At 56.1% G+C, this 15272-nt stretch overlaps 3 protein-coding genes across 3 annotated transcripts; 1 reads left to right on the forward strand and 2 right to left on the reverse strand.

Annotated features, from left to right (window-relative positions):
- Positions 1 to 176: 176 nt before the first annotated feature.
- On the forward strand, positions 177 to 2590 carry VOLCADRAFT_106437 (uncharacterized protein; the record flags this gene model as incomplete). Its single annotated transcript, XM_002954451.1, has 7 exons — positions 177 to 333; positions 413 to 451; positions 538 to 640; positions 1022 to 1223; positions 1330 to 1399; positions 1912 to 1988; positions 2540 to 2590. 7 exons carry the CDS (start codon positions 177 to 179, stop codon positions 2588 to 2590), a joined length of 699 nt encoding a protein of 232 aa, XP_002954497.1.
- A 1416-nt stretch (positions 2591 to 4006) lies between these two features.
- Positions 4007 to 7679, reverse strand: VOLCADRAFT_121322 (uncharacterized protein). The gene is made up of 8 exons (XM_002954516.1): positions 7379 to 7679; positions 7247 to 7295; positions 6990 to 7097; positions 6871 to 6899; positions 6669 to 6773; positions 6059 to 6076; positions 5352 to 5496; positions 4007 to 5050 (listed from the first exon to the last, which is right to left on the reverse strand). The coding sequence occupies exons 1-8, from the start codon at positions 7523 to 7525 to the stop codon at positions 4998 to 5000; spliced, it is 654 nt and encodes a 217-aa protein (XP_002954562.1). The 5' UTR covers positions 7526 to 7679; the 3' UTR covers positions 4007 to 4997.
- Positions 7680 to 9384: 1705 nt separating this feature from the next.
- VOLCADRAFT_95390 (uncharacterized protein) lies at positions 9385 to 14627 on the reverse strand (the record flags this gene model as incomplete). The annotated part of the gene is made up of 9 exons (XM_002954517.1): positions 9385 to 9679; positions 10434 to 10906; positions 11472 to 11539; positions 11827 to 11950; positions 12627 to 12928; positions 13286 to 13402; positions 13691 to 13900; positions 14361 to 14544; positions 14625 to 14627. The coding sequence occupies 9 exons, from the start codon at positions 14625 to 14627 to the stop codon at positions 9385 to 9387; spliced, it is 1776 nt and encodes a 591-aa protein (XP_002954563.1).
- Between the last annotated feature and the right edge of the window lie 645 nt (positions 14628 to 15272).

Below are 15272 nucleotides of genomic sequence, written 5' to 3' on the forward strand. Positions count from 1 at the left end.
CATGTACGACAAATCGTCACCAGTGCACATTACAAAAGAAACTCGATATGCAGAACGCACGCATGATGCTCATTTCATTGTAAGGCATCGAATCTGACTAGATATACTATCATCGAACCTGGTGAAGATAGTCTCTCTTGTCAATAGTTATTAACTAGCTGTGCTACCCAGTAATTATGTCTGCGTCAGGCAATCAACCAACAGTCGTTAAGAAGGAGTACAAATTAAAAGCCGGGCCGAAGCTCATTATTTTTAAAGGTAGTATACCCGACTGGCCCAAAATGCAGCAAGAAAGACCAGATAAGATAACACCCGTTGCTGTTGTGAATGCCGGTAAGAAACGTTTGGACGCTGACCGAAGGTGGCCGGAAGACATGCCATTGCTGAACCTTGTGCCAAACCTGCACTGCAGCGAATCAGCGGCTATGCGGAGGCGGAGGCGTCGATGGAAGTAAGCATGGCAACCTAATCTTTGGCAATTCTTGAACCAGTGGGAGCAACTCAGTTTGGTTTCCGCATGTTTCCTCAATACCGCAGTGATACATAGTAAAGCTGGACCCGAACTTGCTAAAGAGTGCTTAAGCAAGCCAGAAGTCCGGCCAGGAATCCGATGCCCGACCGGAGAGGCCGTCGTGACCAAGTACGTGTGGATTGGTAATGGAATGCTGAAGAACTCCCCCGCTTTTTTCCCCTTCGCCAAGCATAGCGATCCCGGAGAACAGGGGAGCATGTGCACCTTAATCGAATCCTGTCTGCGTGGCGTGGACAGTCCAACAGAAACGACAAGGATGGGTTTCGGATTTGCCGGATATGACCGTCGGCGGAGTCCCTTATCGTTTCATCGGAACGATGGCTCCCCCGAACCCCGACACATATGCGGCCAACGCACAAACCCGCGGTTCCAACCACGCAAATCCAAAAGCTAGCTACATGCTCTAGACCTTTCCATGCATCATGACAGCGTTCCTTTATACTTGCCCCCGTGCACTGCCCTTGGCGATGCCTGTCCCGATGTCTTCAGGGGTTACAACTTCAAGACCGACTACATCATCCACACCTGCGGTCCAGTTTACGCCAAGGAGCGCGACCAGGAATGCGAAGAGCACCTTACCAACGCCTACCGGAACTCGTTGCTGAAGGCACAGGACCTGGGCGTGCGCTGCGTTGCGTTTGCCGCCATCTCTACCGGCGTGTACGCTTACCCTTTTAAGGACGCTGCCAAGGTGAGAAGTTGCATGGTGGGGCCTTGATGGATCCTGGAGCAGGAATGAGGCTGCAAAATTGAAACAGCCAGTGATGTGATTATGGCACGACATGGATGGCTTGCAGGTGTCTCTCACAGTACTTAAAGACGCCAAACCGCCGCTGGAAGAGGTATGGATTGTGCTGTTCACGGATGGTAAGTGTGGGGCCGCCCAGGGTTGGGGTTGGGAGCCGGCTATTCCGCGAGTCCGAGGAGGAGAGCAGGTCGATCTGAAGCCGCCGTGAGACGACGTGTTTGAGGGAGGAAAAATTATCCAGGACTCCGGGCTTCAGGCAGTGGCAGTATTCCGTGAAACAGAAAAGGAACTGCTTGTTTAGAGTGCTTGGTAGTGGGTAGGTGTACTGACCACACAGGATGCAGGGGGCGAATCCTCAGCTACGTTCTCAGAGAAAGAAGTCCTGTCGCATGTCCCGGTCATTGGCCGGGTCTGAGTGGAGCCGCATGTACTGTACACTTTCTGGCAGCTCCAATTGGCATCATTCTGGATCTCTCCTGTTGTTGCGTACATCGTTGCGCCATTGCCGCGATGATATGTTTTCAGTGACTGAACAGTCAGTGACTAGGCAGGGATTGGGGCGCACATCGAACACATGTGCTAGGAACGCTGCTTGTCGATAGTGATTATGATGTGACACATTTGCATGCAGGCGACTTCAAGACTGCCACCGGGTTGGCTGAAGAGCTCAACTTAGCGCCGTACGTTGCCCCGGTGGATACGACGCAGGTAAGACGTGTTCAAAGCGGCAGGCACATCGCCTGATCTTTTACGTGTTGTGCGCTGCGCTGTAGTCCGCCGTCTGCGCTCCGCATATAGCCTTCCCACGGCCTGGTTGGCCTATCCAGCGCAATGAAATGTGGCTGTGAACCTATGGTGATGTCTAGCCCGGCCTGGATATGCCCTAGGGTGTAACTGGAACATCGGGTCATTGAGGGCTCCTTACACTAAGCTGGCGTAGAGAGTTTAGGGTCGTATCCGTTGGGTCCGGTTTAACAGGCCTTGTTCTGAATCCGCGCGTTCCTGGAAGCTGCTGCTGCCCGTTTCGCGACCGCCCACCTCTGTTGCCGGGGCCGGCGCGTGACGGCTGAACGATGGGACGGCACGGGTTTGGGCCCACGGGACTGGCCGGCCCGGTTTCCATGTCCGATCCTCTCGGTATCCCGAGAGCACCACCACGTGCTGCATGATCACTAACTGAGCTTCGGCTTTTACGCGATTATAGTGATCACACATGGGCTACCCTACTGTGCGCCGTGGCTTCGGTCTCTTCGCGTCAGAAGAAGACGGCGCCAGCTCCCAGCAGCGCGTGGAGCGACATGGGTGGCTGAGGAGCTGGGCCCTGGTCTGGCGAGGCGTTTGGGTCTGGATGCACGGCTTAGGGTCGTGGGCACTGGGCATGCCTGGGGCCATGCCACCGAAGCTTGGGCTGCCTGGCTTTCGAAGAATGGCACAGCGCCGGCGGCGATTACGGTGCTTGTTTGGAGGCAGCCGCAGTTCAGTTGGTGCGGCGGCGGCAGTTTGCGGGTTGGTCTCCTCGGCCCCCAAGCCACCGTTACAACAGAAGAGGCTCGGCGCGGGGAAAGCTCCCAGGAGGCAGCGGACCTAAAGCGCACTACCCTGGACCTGGCAAAGAGTCCAGGGCCCTTTGGAGCGGAGGATCGGAGCTTGATTTGCGCTTTGGGGCTCTTGGTGCCTGGGGCCCGACGGCCCTGTAGGCATGGTCGATTGTGCAGACATGGCCAAGATGCCGTACTAGCAGTAAATGCGGCATCGAGTAAATCATTGTGAACACGGGAACGGCCAACGAGAGGGAAAGAGCCCCATTCTTTACAAGCGTGCCGGATTGGCAGGTGGCGAACCCTAGGGGCCATAGGGCATGCCAGCGTCGTACAGCTGTGGGTGCGCCCTGCGCAGCTGGCGTTGGAGCCTTGTACCGAGCCTGGTGGCAATAAGAATACTCGTCACAATGCAGGAAACAGCCCAGCGCTATTATCCGTTTTGGCTCTAGAACGTATGGAACAGTTAATGTGCTGAAGGTTTGAGTCCTTTACAATCGAAATGGTGATCAGGATTTCGAGTGTTGCACGTGAGTAGGCCTATCCCCAGTCATCTACCTGCGTGCTGTAGCTGCTTTGATTAGTATATTTTCTTCTCCTGACTGCGATAGCAAGGAATACGATATGCATGCAGCGCTGGAGGATGAGTCTTGTGCTTATTGGTGCGTGCGCGCTTTATCCGTACAAGGGTTCTTGCATACTGATCAGGGCAAAAGGGAATGGGCAGGTGTGCCTTCTGCGGGTTTCGGATGCACCAGATGCAGGGAGGTGTTGGCTGCTGGCTTTAGACCGCTCGAATGTATGAGGTACATGTGAGCTACCTGAACTAGGCGCGCTGCTGTGCATGAATGGATTTAGACGTTTGGCTGTGCGATGCAAGGTGATGGTGATGGGGGAATCAGAGGTATAGGGTATCGCATCGCGGTATGTGCGTTGCTGTCATAAGCGTTTGGGTGCGCGAGGGCTGTGTCCTAGAAGCACTGGGGCTTTGAACGGCACTTGCTTTTGCTTTAGAGCCGATAGTAAAATCCAACCCTATTACGGCCTTTTAACCCTTTAGGACAAGCAACAGTTCCCTCAAGTGTGTCCCCTGGCCTCCCTGCCGAATCCGTTGGCCTTCCCCGGCGCTCATGCATCCATGTACTGCCGCGACCGAGCTACTACCAACGCGTGAATGCTGGTCCTATGCATGCAAAACGGCTTACAAGTTGTGAATGATTTGTAGACAAGAGATTGCCCGCTGTGTAACCCTGGGGCGCTTCGCGCGTAATGCCAAAGGTGTTCGAGTGCATCCAGCCATAAGCTGGACTTCTGCATGGCGCTGCAAGCCAGCCCCACAATCCAACAAAAGACGGCAGGTGCACACATCGTGAATAGGAAAGATATGAGGACAACACGCCAACAGTGCTCCCTAGTCGCTGTCATGACTGACAAGCCCGCCAGAGGGCATGTACCACACCTACGACGACCTTCATAAAGCCGCCTCCATTTCGGCAGTAATTCAAGAAAGTCCCCCGCTCCTTAAAACTAACCTTACCGCAACACCATACGTCAAAGCTCCACGTGGTGCTGTGTTAGTTCCCGCCAGCCAAACCTTCCCGGTCGCATGATGTCACATCGTGTTGTGCATTGTCCGGGCTGACAGACGCGCACGCAAACCCACATGCCCTGGAACGTTCGTCGCCCAAATCCTTTATAGCCTCAGTACCAATGCGCTGATCCTCCCAAGCCCCCCGCATGGCCCCACGTACATGCCACCGGAACCCTTTCCATGTCCGCGAGGACTCATCATCCCTTTTTGCCCATTAACCCGCTAGCAGCCGTCACCAACGCACACATCACTTCCTGTTATGGGTCCGCGCAGTAAGGCATAGTTCCGAATCCAGCTGAGCCAGGGAAAGGAGAAAGTCAGTTAGCAATCACATCGCTCAGCCCAGTCGTTTGAAACGACCAACAAGGATGTACGAGTCAGGTAAAAGCTGTGTAAGTACGCCCGCAACAGCATTGCGGCCATCCGTCGCGGTAAAGAAAGCTGCTGCCACAGGGCCAGCTTGCCCACATGTGCCCTTGCTTGGCGGCATAACTTCAAGCTATACGTCGCGCGGAACAGAAAAGGAATGTTTATATTGCACCTTCGCCACTGCCCAACCTGCCTGGGCGCAATGGGGCCGTTTGCCGCTCATAAACCCATGCGCTCCTTTATGTACAGCCCATGGGCAATCGCATACAGACCTGCACGTGAATAAGAAGGTTCTCTGCTTCAAACAAGTGACGAGATGCGCGACACCAGAAACTAAGCAGCAACTCGACGGCAGCAAGAAGTGACCACGTCCGGAATGTAGCAAAAAGTGCAAAGACAAAGCAGGCTGCTCGGAGAACTTCGCTGGACAGCCGAGTTGCCGATGTAATGTGTGGTTAAGTCAAAACATATACCATGCCCAGTACCCACGACATGTTAAGTTCTGTGAAGCTCACAACCCCGTCACATGGCAATACAACGCCACCCCCATGCGGGACACGCCAACCCACCCACCTGCGAAGACACCCCAACCCTGCGCCTCAAAGTTGGCCAACGTGTGGTGCAGGTTCTTCAGCGGCAGCCACATCTTTGTGATGCCCATCTTACGGTCCTCCCTGCTCTGCTTGGGGTTGCGGTTCTCCGGGAGTTCGGGGTCGATCTGGGGTTCCAACACGGATGGGAATGGGGTGCCGGCCGTTATCACCGCAGGAGAAGACGGAAGCCCAAACCGAGGCCGGCCACGATAAATTCCTTGTGCGTGACGCGCACCTAGGCGCCAGGGATCATGTCACAAGTCTCCCACGTGCCCTTAGTCGCATTAATAGCCAATTCTCGTGGCCCCGGGGGTCAACCCGGAGCATGTACACGCAACAGAGCATAGAGACCCCCAGGGAAGCGACCCCGGGCAGAACATAGCGCTCATATCCCAAAGGGAGCCGGTCATTAAACTCCTGCCACCCGGACCAGTCCGTTAGTGCACCAGTTCCCTAGTCTGGATACTCCGGCGGCCCATGACCTCCACACATGCCTTTAACGCACCGACCCAATCACGTGGCTGCATCAACCCACTCGCTCCCCCTCCAACTCTTGGGAGGTGGTTGCACCAGCTTTTCCCCAAGGGAACAGCTGTCGGCCCACCAGGTCCCGTCCAGCTGCGCATCGTGTACTGCAGCTCGACCGGACGTATCCCCTCCCCCCTAGAGCTCGAACTGCATGCTCACCTCAGCAAAGATTGTGACCTGGACAATTTAGGGTGTTTCGCCGCGGCGCCGTACCGTCAGCGAATAGCCGTGGCAGAAACAAACGAAGGCATATGTTAACCAGACATCAAAGAAAAAGTGACCTCCCCATTCATCCGTGGGATTATTTGTTAAGGAAAAGCTGCCAGCGGACAGCAACAGCGCAATATGGTAACAGCGACATAATCTATGCCCCAATTGGACGCCACTGCCGATGGAGGACTATCGGAGGAGGGGCTGCGTGAGCCAGACAGTGAGCAAAGAACATGGAAATCCAAGTCGCGTAGGGTACAAGCAGAGCTGATGCGCGCACGTGGGCATGCCGGATTTGTTATGACAGAGCTTCTTAGTCCCAAATCTGTCGTGAGGGTGCGATACTGATGCTTACGACGGGACCCCAGGTAAAGGCAAAGGCACTGGTCTGGGGGAGGGTGCTCTACTTAAAGCCACCGTCGGGCTCACAATACCCTGCTTGACAAATGGCGTCGACCCGAACACGACGGCCCGCCTACTTTCCGCTAAACAAGAACCCCACCACCTGCCAGCTAATCGTGCGGCCTTCTCTTCCCTGCTCATCTGCTAACCAAATTACCATGTTTTCGTTTGTCAAGCCGGGGCTGAGGAACTGCTGACCCGTAGACCCGATGAAATGCCCAACGTAGCCGGTCTCCTCCTTAAGCTCTCTGAGAGCCGCATCCTGTTGTTGAGTGCGCATCGTATGCCGCAGAAGGGCCTCAAAAGGGGTCCACGGACCGAGACGGGATAGATGGGCACGCCAGGAACGTTTGGCTTACCTTCGGTGATTCGTTGTTGTCAACAAGACCTGCATATGCACCAAAACGTAGCATCACCATGGGAATCCCTGACGCGTCGCGGACCGGCGAGGCCGACTAGGGAATCACGCCACCCTTACCGGCAGGCAGCTCAATCGTGAATTTCCCGAGCGGCGGGCGGTATTGCTTCACCATCAGCACTTGATGGTTATTATCCTTGCTCTTCAGTATTGCAAAAATGTTGACAGCTATGAGGAGACAAGGACATGTACGTGTGAGTAGCAGCCTCAGGAAGCATGCAGCAGGAACAAACACTGAAGCCCAAAAGGTGTCAGGTTTACATGGGACATCCGAGTCCTTGGACCCGACCAGTCAGAATTATAACGAAATGTCTTACCGTCAACTTCACCTTTCCGAGTTGTCCGCTCTACATACTGCCAGCTAGCCTACAAATCGGATTACGTCCATTATGTGAAAGCTCGTGTATCAGTGGGTTCGCCATATGAACAGCTTGGAGGGTCCTTTATACCTTCGCGTTGTCACCTGGCCTGTTGTACTCGACGTTTACGAAGCGTAAAAATCTGCTCTCTGCAAGAGTTTTCTTTTCAAGGGTAGCGGGGCTTGGAGGCGGTAGAGGAGGAATGCCGCCCGCGCTCTGCGGCTTCGGGTGTGACATTACGACCCCTATAATGCCTAAATTCCAAGTAATTGCCCCCTAAAACATATAATTTAGTCGCGACTGTTTGCAAAGCGCTTGCGTCAACTTCAGCGCCGCCGGGTTAAGCGCAGGCTCTATGTGGAGAGATGCAAGTTATGCGTATTAGAGGTAGCTAACCGATCAAACTTCAGCAACGCGTCCCCGAAAGTTGGACCTGCCTTACACCGCTTCCGCAGTACGACGAGCCGTATCGTCTGAACGTTGCCGGCAGCGGCGTCCGTATTGCATTCAGAATGGTCCATTATCAAAAACCAACATCTGGTTTCGTCTCTCGACAGTGGAAGTAACAATATTAGTGTTGTTTCCCCCAAACACCCGAAGCACGTGCACAAAACCTTTTGCGTCACATATGGCACCGGTGCTCGATTATAATTCCTTCCGTCAGCCCGTCGCTGAACTTAAAAATCTTAAGCTGAGAAACACGGAATGCTGGCGCTTCTCATTTTCTTATTGTCCCTGCACGTTTCACCTCCGGCTCCTCATCACGCGACCTGCCGCCTAGCCTCCGCCCTCTTCACCCGCAGGCATCCTCCTTCCACCTCTCAGCAGCCCATGCTGTAGCTAAATCATGACCACCTTCACATGGAGACACAGTAGATCACTCAGCTCACGTGTACAGCCGGGCATTGCCTTTAAAACAGCTCCTTCGCAGCCACTAGAGGAAACCCAATGGCCCCTTCCTGTGCAAGCACGTGTCCCGGGATTCAGCTCCCATGGGGCTGTACCTCCACAGCACTTCCAAGCCCACCTCCCAATAAAAACAACACGCTCCAAGCCTTCTCACCGCGTGGTACCGCGCCTGTGGCTGCGTCGGATAAACAGGCATTAAGGCCTGCTTATCCTGCTACCTGCCCAGCTGCGGAGCTACAGGCTGCCGAACACACAGCTGCAGAAGCCATCCATCCCAACTCGGGGGCCCCAACAGATCTGTAATGGTAACGGAAAGAGCAATCCCGTGATCCCCTTCCCGGCTGCAATCCCACCCCGTCCCCATCCGGACTTGCTCTCCAACCGTTAAGCTGCACCAGCAAGCGCCGCCGAGTCGAGTCGAGCAAACAGCTACCAAAGGATGTTTTACCAGGGGACAACAATGTTCTACATCCCCGCTCACTCCCGACGCAAGAGGCCCTTCACACGCGGTTTCCATCCTGCTGCTTCGGTTAATGCTCACACCCACTAACGTGGCAGAAAGAATATGGCGAGGACATGGAGAAATGGAACCTCGTTGCAACAAATGGAAGCTCATTTCACGACTTGATTGTAGCTCCTGACCGCATGTGTGTGGGTATATGACGACAAACGACCGGGTGCCGATACTCCAATCTGTTTCAGACGCGCAGTGCCTGCATGCCCTCGCGCAGATATAAATGGTTAAGGCCAGCCCCTCTCCCCCTCAGGACAGCGGCCTATACGTATCCACCGAGCGGGCTGTCGTGTGGCGGGTGGGTTTCGGGTAGTGCATGCGGCCGGACCGCTGCTGGCCTAGAGGGGGGACCGCCTGTTCTGTCCGGGAATGCAAGTGCACCTAAGTAAGGTCGTTTTCAGCCATCTTGTAGGGCTGCTTGCGGAGCAACAGCCAGGACTGTCCCCACCTCCATTCACTTGTGCACATTAAAGGGGATGATGGGAGGTCGGGAAGCGGTGCCTGTTGTGGTAATGGCTAACGGACGGCGAGCTGCAGTAATACCTGTAAATGGAATGAGGGCTGGCTATGTTTAATATGTATGGTACCAACCCCAAAATGTAGTTAGACTTGATTTAGACCGCTTTTCCAGCGGGGTCTAATTACCCCCAACTTGGGGCTTATCTTCCATATTTCAAGGACCCAGCTTCAACGCGGCCATGAGGGCGCGCTCCACAGCATCCCAGTCTGTAGCCTTCAGTGCTTCCCCCAGGCCCAAGCACGCCGCCGCTACCGGTACCACCGCTGCAACATCACCTCCCGACCCAGCATCGCCACCGCCGCGTCCACTACAGTTGCTGCCGCCGCCGCCCGGCGCCAATTCGGCAGCTGCAACTGCGCTGTCGGCGGCGGCTTCAGTGGCGGTGGCGGCGCTGCCGCCGGTGCCGCCGTCGTCTGTCCGAACGATGACCTCCAGGCGGCTCTCCCGTCTGTAAGACACCGGGCGTAGCTCTATGGTGCCGGCCGGTTGCAAGTACGGCACCACGTACGTAGCTTTGCCGACCCTGAGGACCATCCACGGCGACAATCGACAGACCGTAAGTCAACCCATAACCCTGGGGAGAACACAGCCCAAGTAATACGGGTTGCGGCATATGACAAAAAAAATCGCTCCGAAACCCCCTCCTAAGCGAGAGAAAAGTCCCACCCAGCATGGAGACGACAGGGCTTCTGGCGGGTTCGGAGCGGTTGCAAAGCAGCAGGCAAAACTGTACCCTGACAGAGATAGCCCCCCCTCACCATCTGCTTCGCCATCGGCTAACATCTCCCCGGGACGATCTCCAGCACACAGACCGCGCCCTCCCTTCACCCTCGTTCCCTTCCCCCAACGCGCCCGTGCCACCTTCAGGGTTGTACTCACTGTGAGAACCCTGCGCCACCCACGCCTTTCTTATGCCACCGGCTGCGTGCCCACCACGAACCAAACTCTCCCAGCGTTTGCGCGTTTTGGACCCCATCTGGGTCCGGCATCCTATGACTCCCTGACCTAGGAGGGGGCGCCTGCGCCTGCGGCCCCTAGCTTTCGTCTGTTTCATGACCCCCCTCCTCTCACCCCCGCTCCCCGCCAAACACACTGCTACTACTGGCCTTGTCCGAACCTCACTATTCTCCTCCTGGCCGCCTCCTGAGCCACTTCCTTGCCACCACGGTCGCCCCGATCGCCATAACACCCTCCGGACCGACCTGAAGATGCCCTTCAGCCGCGCCGCTGAACCCCATAGCTCCCCCAGCACCTCTACCAGGCGGCTCCGATCAAACACGTCTTCCGAGCTGAACAACCAGCCGCAGGACAGCTCCCGCCGCCCCGCAAGCCCCGCTTCATCACCAACTGCCTCCGCGTCTTCAACTCCCTCCACCAGCTGTTGCTGCGCCTGCTGCGGCGCCGGCGCCGGCGGCTGGGACGGCAGCCAAGGCGGCGGCGCTCCCAGCCGAAGGACCCCCGAAGGACTTGACGGAAACCGTAGCGGCCGGCCCGGCAGTAGCTGTAGGACTGGCGCCACCGACGCCTTGTCGCTACTACCACCTTCGCCGGCGGCGGCGGCGGCTCCGATGCTGTAGCCTTCAGCCGGGTCCACGGCCTTCAACTTACCCGAAGACGTTGCACCTTCGGCCGTGGTTTCGGAGGGAGCTACAGCCGAGGCCGCTGGGAAAGGGAGCTGTGACGTCGGCGCATGTGGGGTGGGGGCTTTGTTGGCGCGCTGGGCGGCTCGGCGGCGGCTGTTGTGGGCCTGTGGATTGAACAACGGCCTGAGAAAAGGACCGCCAAGAAGGTTCCAAAGAAATGTAAAGAGGTGTCATGGGATGTAATTCATTGGGCTTCCAGCGGGATGTGCCCTTCCAGGGGGAAAGGAAGATGGGGATGAACACAGCATGGCGACGGGGACTCCCGGCATCAAGAGTGGGATATGTCCGTGTTATATGTGTGTGTTATATATACACCTCGGTTGCGTTACCCAGAGTCCGTGTTATGTATGTCTGCATGTGTTTCTGTACAGGTCGCACGACGCAAGACGGATTTTCCTGTAGTCGCATACACACGTAAGCTAAGGATAACTAAAAGGAAGCCTTCAGGCGTTTGAAGCTTCATGTGACGCGGCTCAGCGCACCACAGCAGCGCGGCTGGCCTGTAGTAAGCGCACATGCCCATCTTCACGTGTATGCTCCCAGGGCTCCCAGGCACCCAGCAAGCCACTCAGCTATCGTACCGCGATCCGTACCTACCTGAACACAGGTGCCCGGGGCTGGTCCAACAGGGCCCAGTCGATGTTGCCGTGACTGCTCACCAGAACCTGGGAGCCCAGGGGGGCAGGACAGCATAGCGGATGAGGAGGGCACGGACAAGGCCACGACCTCAACGAGTTGGGAGCTTAGAGCAAGCAGAACATAAAGGGGGACTCCGTGCCTTCTGGCTCGGGCTATGTGGCCCCTCTAGCCCAGGACACGGACGAAGACCAGACTTCTTCGGCCTGAGAGAGGCACTAAAGCTCAGTCCCTGATCGGGGCCTTTGTGGGGTGAATGCGGGCATGAGGGAGCCCAGTCACATGTGTGTGTGTGTGTGTGTTTCAATTAACTGACTCGCGTAATATGGTTGTGTGCGTGCTTGTGTGCCTGCGCGGCGCGGCTTTGGCCGGGCAAGGTGTCCACTCAGGGAGCTGAGCGCTGGTTTGATCTTGTTTTGGCGCAATGTGGTTTGGCGCATCTGCGTGGTGTGTACACGTTGTACAGCCTTCGGCGAGGGGGTTACAGCTTCTCGAGTTGCGTTACCCCAATTACAAAATTGGTGATATAAGAGCCCCCCGAGATATGGAAATATTCAAGGGGGCTGCCAGGCACAAGGCCTGACCCTGATGGATGACCTTGCCACGCGGGCATTTGCATACACGCAGTTTCGTTTATGTTGCTGGGCTTTTGAGGCAAACAGAGCACGAAGGGGCAAGTACCATGTCCCCAGGGGCCAGCAGTTTTGCCGCTGTTGTGGTACTATTAGCCGAATCAAGGATGAAAAACACGTGTTATTGGAATGCCCAGCCTATAGTGATATTCGTGCTGAGGAGGGATTCGATCATCAACAGAGCATGTTGGAGGCCATGAAATGGGAACCAGTACGTCTGGCGAGGATGTTGGAACGTATGTGGGCTCACCAAAACTCAGTTACCCCCTTTGGACGCTAGTCTGGGCTGATGTGCGGTGTTTCCTTTTCTCCGTGGGTTTTAGGCGTATAGATATTGCCCTTGGGCCTTCGGCTCGTATGGGTAGTTTTACAGGTATGGGGTCACGCACCCCCAACCATGTAAAACACACACACACACACGCGCATACACGCTCCGGTTCGATTCTTGTCAGGGGAGTTTGCTTTTGCCTTTTCCCTAAATTACCTGCGCTTTGGGTGGGTAGAGCTGCTCTGCCCAGCGCCAGAAGGCACTTAGCTGGTCGGGGGTGGCCAGGTCGGCTTTATGGCCCACCAGCACATCCGCCACGTTGACTTGGTCCTGAGGAAAGCAGTGTGTGTGGGAGAAAGACAGCCGGATGTTCAGGTATGCCCCCAGCGGAAGGAAGGGCGGAAGGAAGGGCACATTTGCAAGTTGCCTGAACTGCCGAGATATGTCCGTGTGTGGACCCTCGCGAGGTGGGTCAGGGCCAGTGGAACCCGGGGCGGCATGGAGGGGACGATGAGGCCCTGTAAGGAAAGATGCGGGGAAAGGATGTTGTTGGTTGGTTGTTGTTGCTTTCATGTTGCTGCTTTTGTTTTTGTGCTGCTGTTGTTGCTGTGAAGAATCAAAGGATGCAACACACGGGAGATCAGGCACATGATTTGGACAGGTGGATATGCGGGTGATTGTGCAAGGTGCCGGGGACGCGGATGAATGAATTGGTTTGCCGCAAACTGCTGCGGACATTTCACTTCCTGCACATACCGCTAAAAACGGGGGAGACGGGGATGGAGTCACGCAAGGAAAAGGACCTGCCTGAAATGTCTCATTTGGAACGGCCGCGGAGGCGCCGCCGCCGACGCCCCTGTCAACAGCTGCCGTACCCGCCCCCGCCGCCGCCAGCTCCTCTTCCGCCGCTGCCCGCACATCCACGAGACAGATCACCGCCTTGACATCAAGCGCCGAGCGCAAGTGCTCGCCGTACAGCGTGTCCAGCAACCCTGTGATTGAAGTACACATCTGTCGCTGAAGCACGTGCATGTCTGTATGTCTATACGTCCGCATACAGGGCGCGGCACGCATAAAATTGGGAGCTCTACAGGTGCTCTGGGTCCGCCGTCACCCCAAGACGGCGCGCACCGCAATGCCTCCGCCGCCTGGGGCACCGCACCGCCCAACCCACGCGGGCCTTGCATGTTTGGGCACGCAAACACGCACGCAAATAGCTCACGCGCGAAGTATTGACATCCGCCTAAAGGTCCAATAAAAAAAACTGACCGCCCTCTGACCTGCAGGGTGGCCCAGTCCACTGGGCTCTATGATGAGGCGGTCCGGCTTGGCCTGGCGCACCAGCTGGGCGATGGCCACCCCCAGAGGCCCCGATAGGGTGCAGCACAGACATCCTCCTGCGAGCTCGCGGACCACTATCCCAAGGGACGCGGTGGAAAGGGGGTTGGGGGCGGCACCGCTGGGGGCCTGGGGTGCAGCCCCGGTAGGACCTGAGCAGTGCACGGGGAGAGAGGCAGGAGGAGGGTTGGAGGGAGCAGGGAAAGGGTAGGGTAGGGTTTGAACAGTATGGGAGTTGTGGGGGAGGACGGCGAGGCAGGGTACGGGTGGACGGGTGTAGGGAGGGGGCGGTGCGTTCATAGAGGACTGGGATTGTTTGGAGGAGCGCCTGATCGTGTCGCGGTTAAGAGGATTGTGTGTAGTGGAAAAGGTTTAGATATATGATTTCGGACGGCTTGGCTGGAATGCAGCTTGGCGGCGGGCTTGTGGGACGTATGGGATGAAGGGCCCCACGGGTCGGACCGGCTTAGGTTGGGTGTAAACTGGCATTGTGGCTGCAGGGACTGTTCACGACTATTATTTCGCGCGCTGATAAATCCCTCTTGCCGATCAGGCACCGATCATGCTCCTTGGGGGCCCGTCCTTGCCCCCGGAAAGAACCTTTAAGACCACCTTCTGCCGCGCTCACGCCAATGCCGGCTTCAACTAGCGCTGCGTCAATGCCCAGAGCACCAAACTCATTCACAAGAAGCGCCCACTTCTCGTTGGGGGGCTTTTGTCTGAGTAACTGGGTGACGGCTGTAGTCTTCCCCACGCCCAGCGCTCCGGTGAGTATGTTTACTGGAATAGGAAGTTTCTACGATCAGAAAAGGTTGATTTTGGCATCCATTTATTGGACGGCTCAAAAATGCAGATGACCTCTGAGGACCGACCTACCATTCCTCGGTTTTACATACAGCCGCTTTCCAACATTTGCAGTTATATCTTACAGCATCATCAGTTATTATAGTGCTAAGCTTGTCACAACCGGAGCCAGGCATGCGAACCTTCTACTGCAGCACGCGGGTTTTCAAATGATAGACGACAACTTGAAGCATTCTTGCTGCATGCATCGATGCGTGTAAAAGACCTTTTATAGAACATATCGTAGCCGGACTGTCTGTCGCTCTAATATTGCGACTTTCTAGCAGCTCCCCTCAACCGACGTGAAGTGAGCGCAGCGAGCACAGTGAAGCCCTTCGCAGCGTGCGTGGAGAAACAATGGAAAACTTTTATTAATCCTAGCTCGTTCAATGATCCCACGGCGTCTACCTGGTTGTTGGTGCAACACCTAAAGTTGTTGTGGCCCGCATAAGTATGGAGCAGCCTTACGAGGGGATACCGAAGCCGGATTTTGGAGCACGTAGAGCAACGTCTCCCAGCGGAGAGGTTCGGACACCGAGCGAGAATGACCTGCTCATCACCAGGCTCGTCGCGCGGATCGCAGAGCTAGAGGAGCGCCTTTACAAGAAGGAACTGGAGGCCCCTGCCATAGGTCAGGCGCTGCATCTATGCAATTCTGTGGGAGGGTTACGTCGTTCCACG

Source organism: Volvox carteri (assembly GCF_000143455.1).
Source record: "Volvox carteri f. nagariensis unplaced genomic scaffold VOLCAscaffold_43, whole genome shotgun sequence".
Classification (NCBI taxonomy): Eukaryota; Viridiplantae; Chlorophyta; class Chlorophyceae; order Chlamydomonadales; family Volvocaceae; genus Volvox; species Volvox carteri.

Excerpts from the sequence above, each read along its gene's own strand:
- VOLCADRAFT_121322 (XM_002954516.1), bottom strand. The coding sequence starts at position 7,525 with ATGTCACACCCGAAGCCGCAGAGCGCGGGCGGCATTCCTCCTCTACCG. Across the intron at positions 7,296-7,378 it reads GGCCAGGTGACAACGCGAAG|GCTAGCTGGCAGTATGTAGA; the intron begins GTATAAAGGACC and ends TCCGATTTGTAG. Across the intron at positions 5,051-5,351 it reads GGGTTGGGGTGTCTTCGCAG|GTCTGTATGCGATTGCCCAT; the intron begins GTGGGTGGGTTG and ends ATTCACGTGCAG.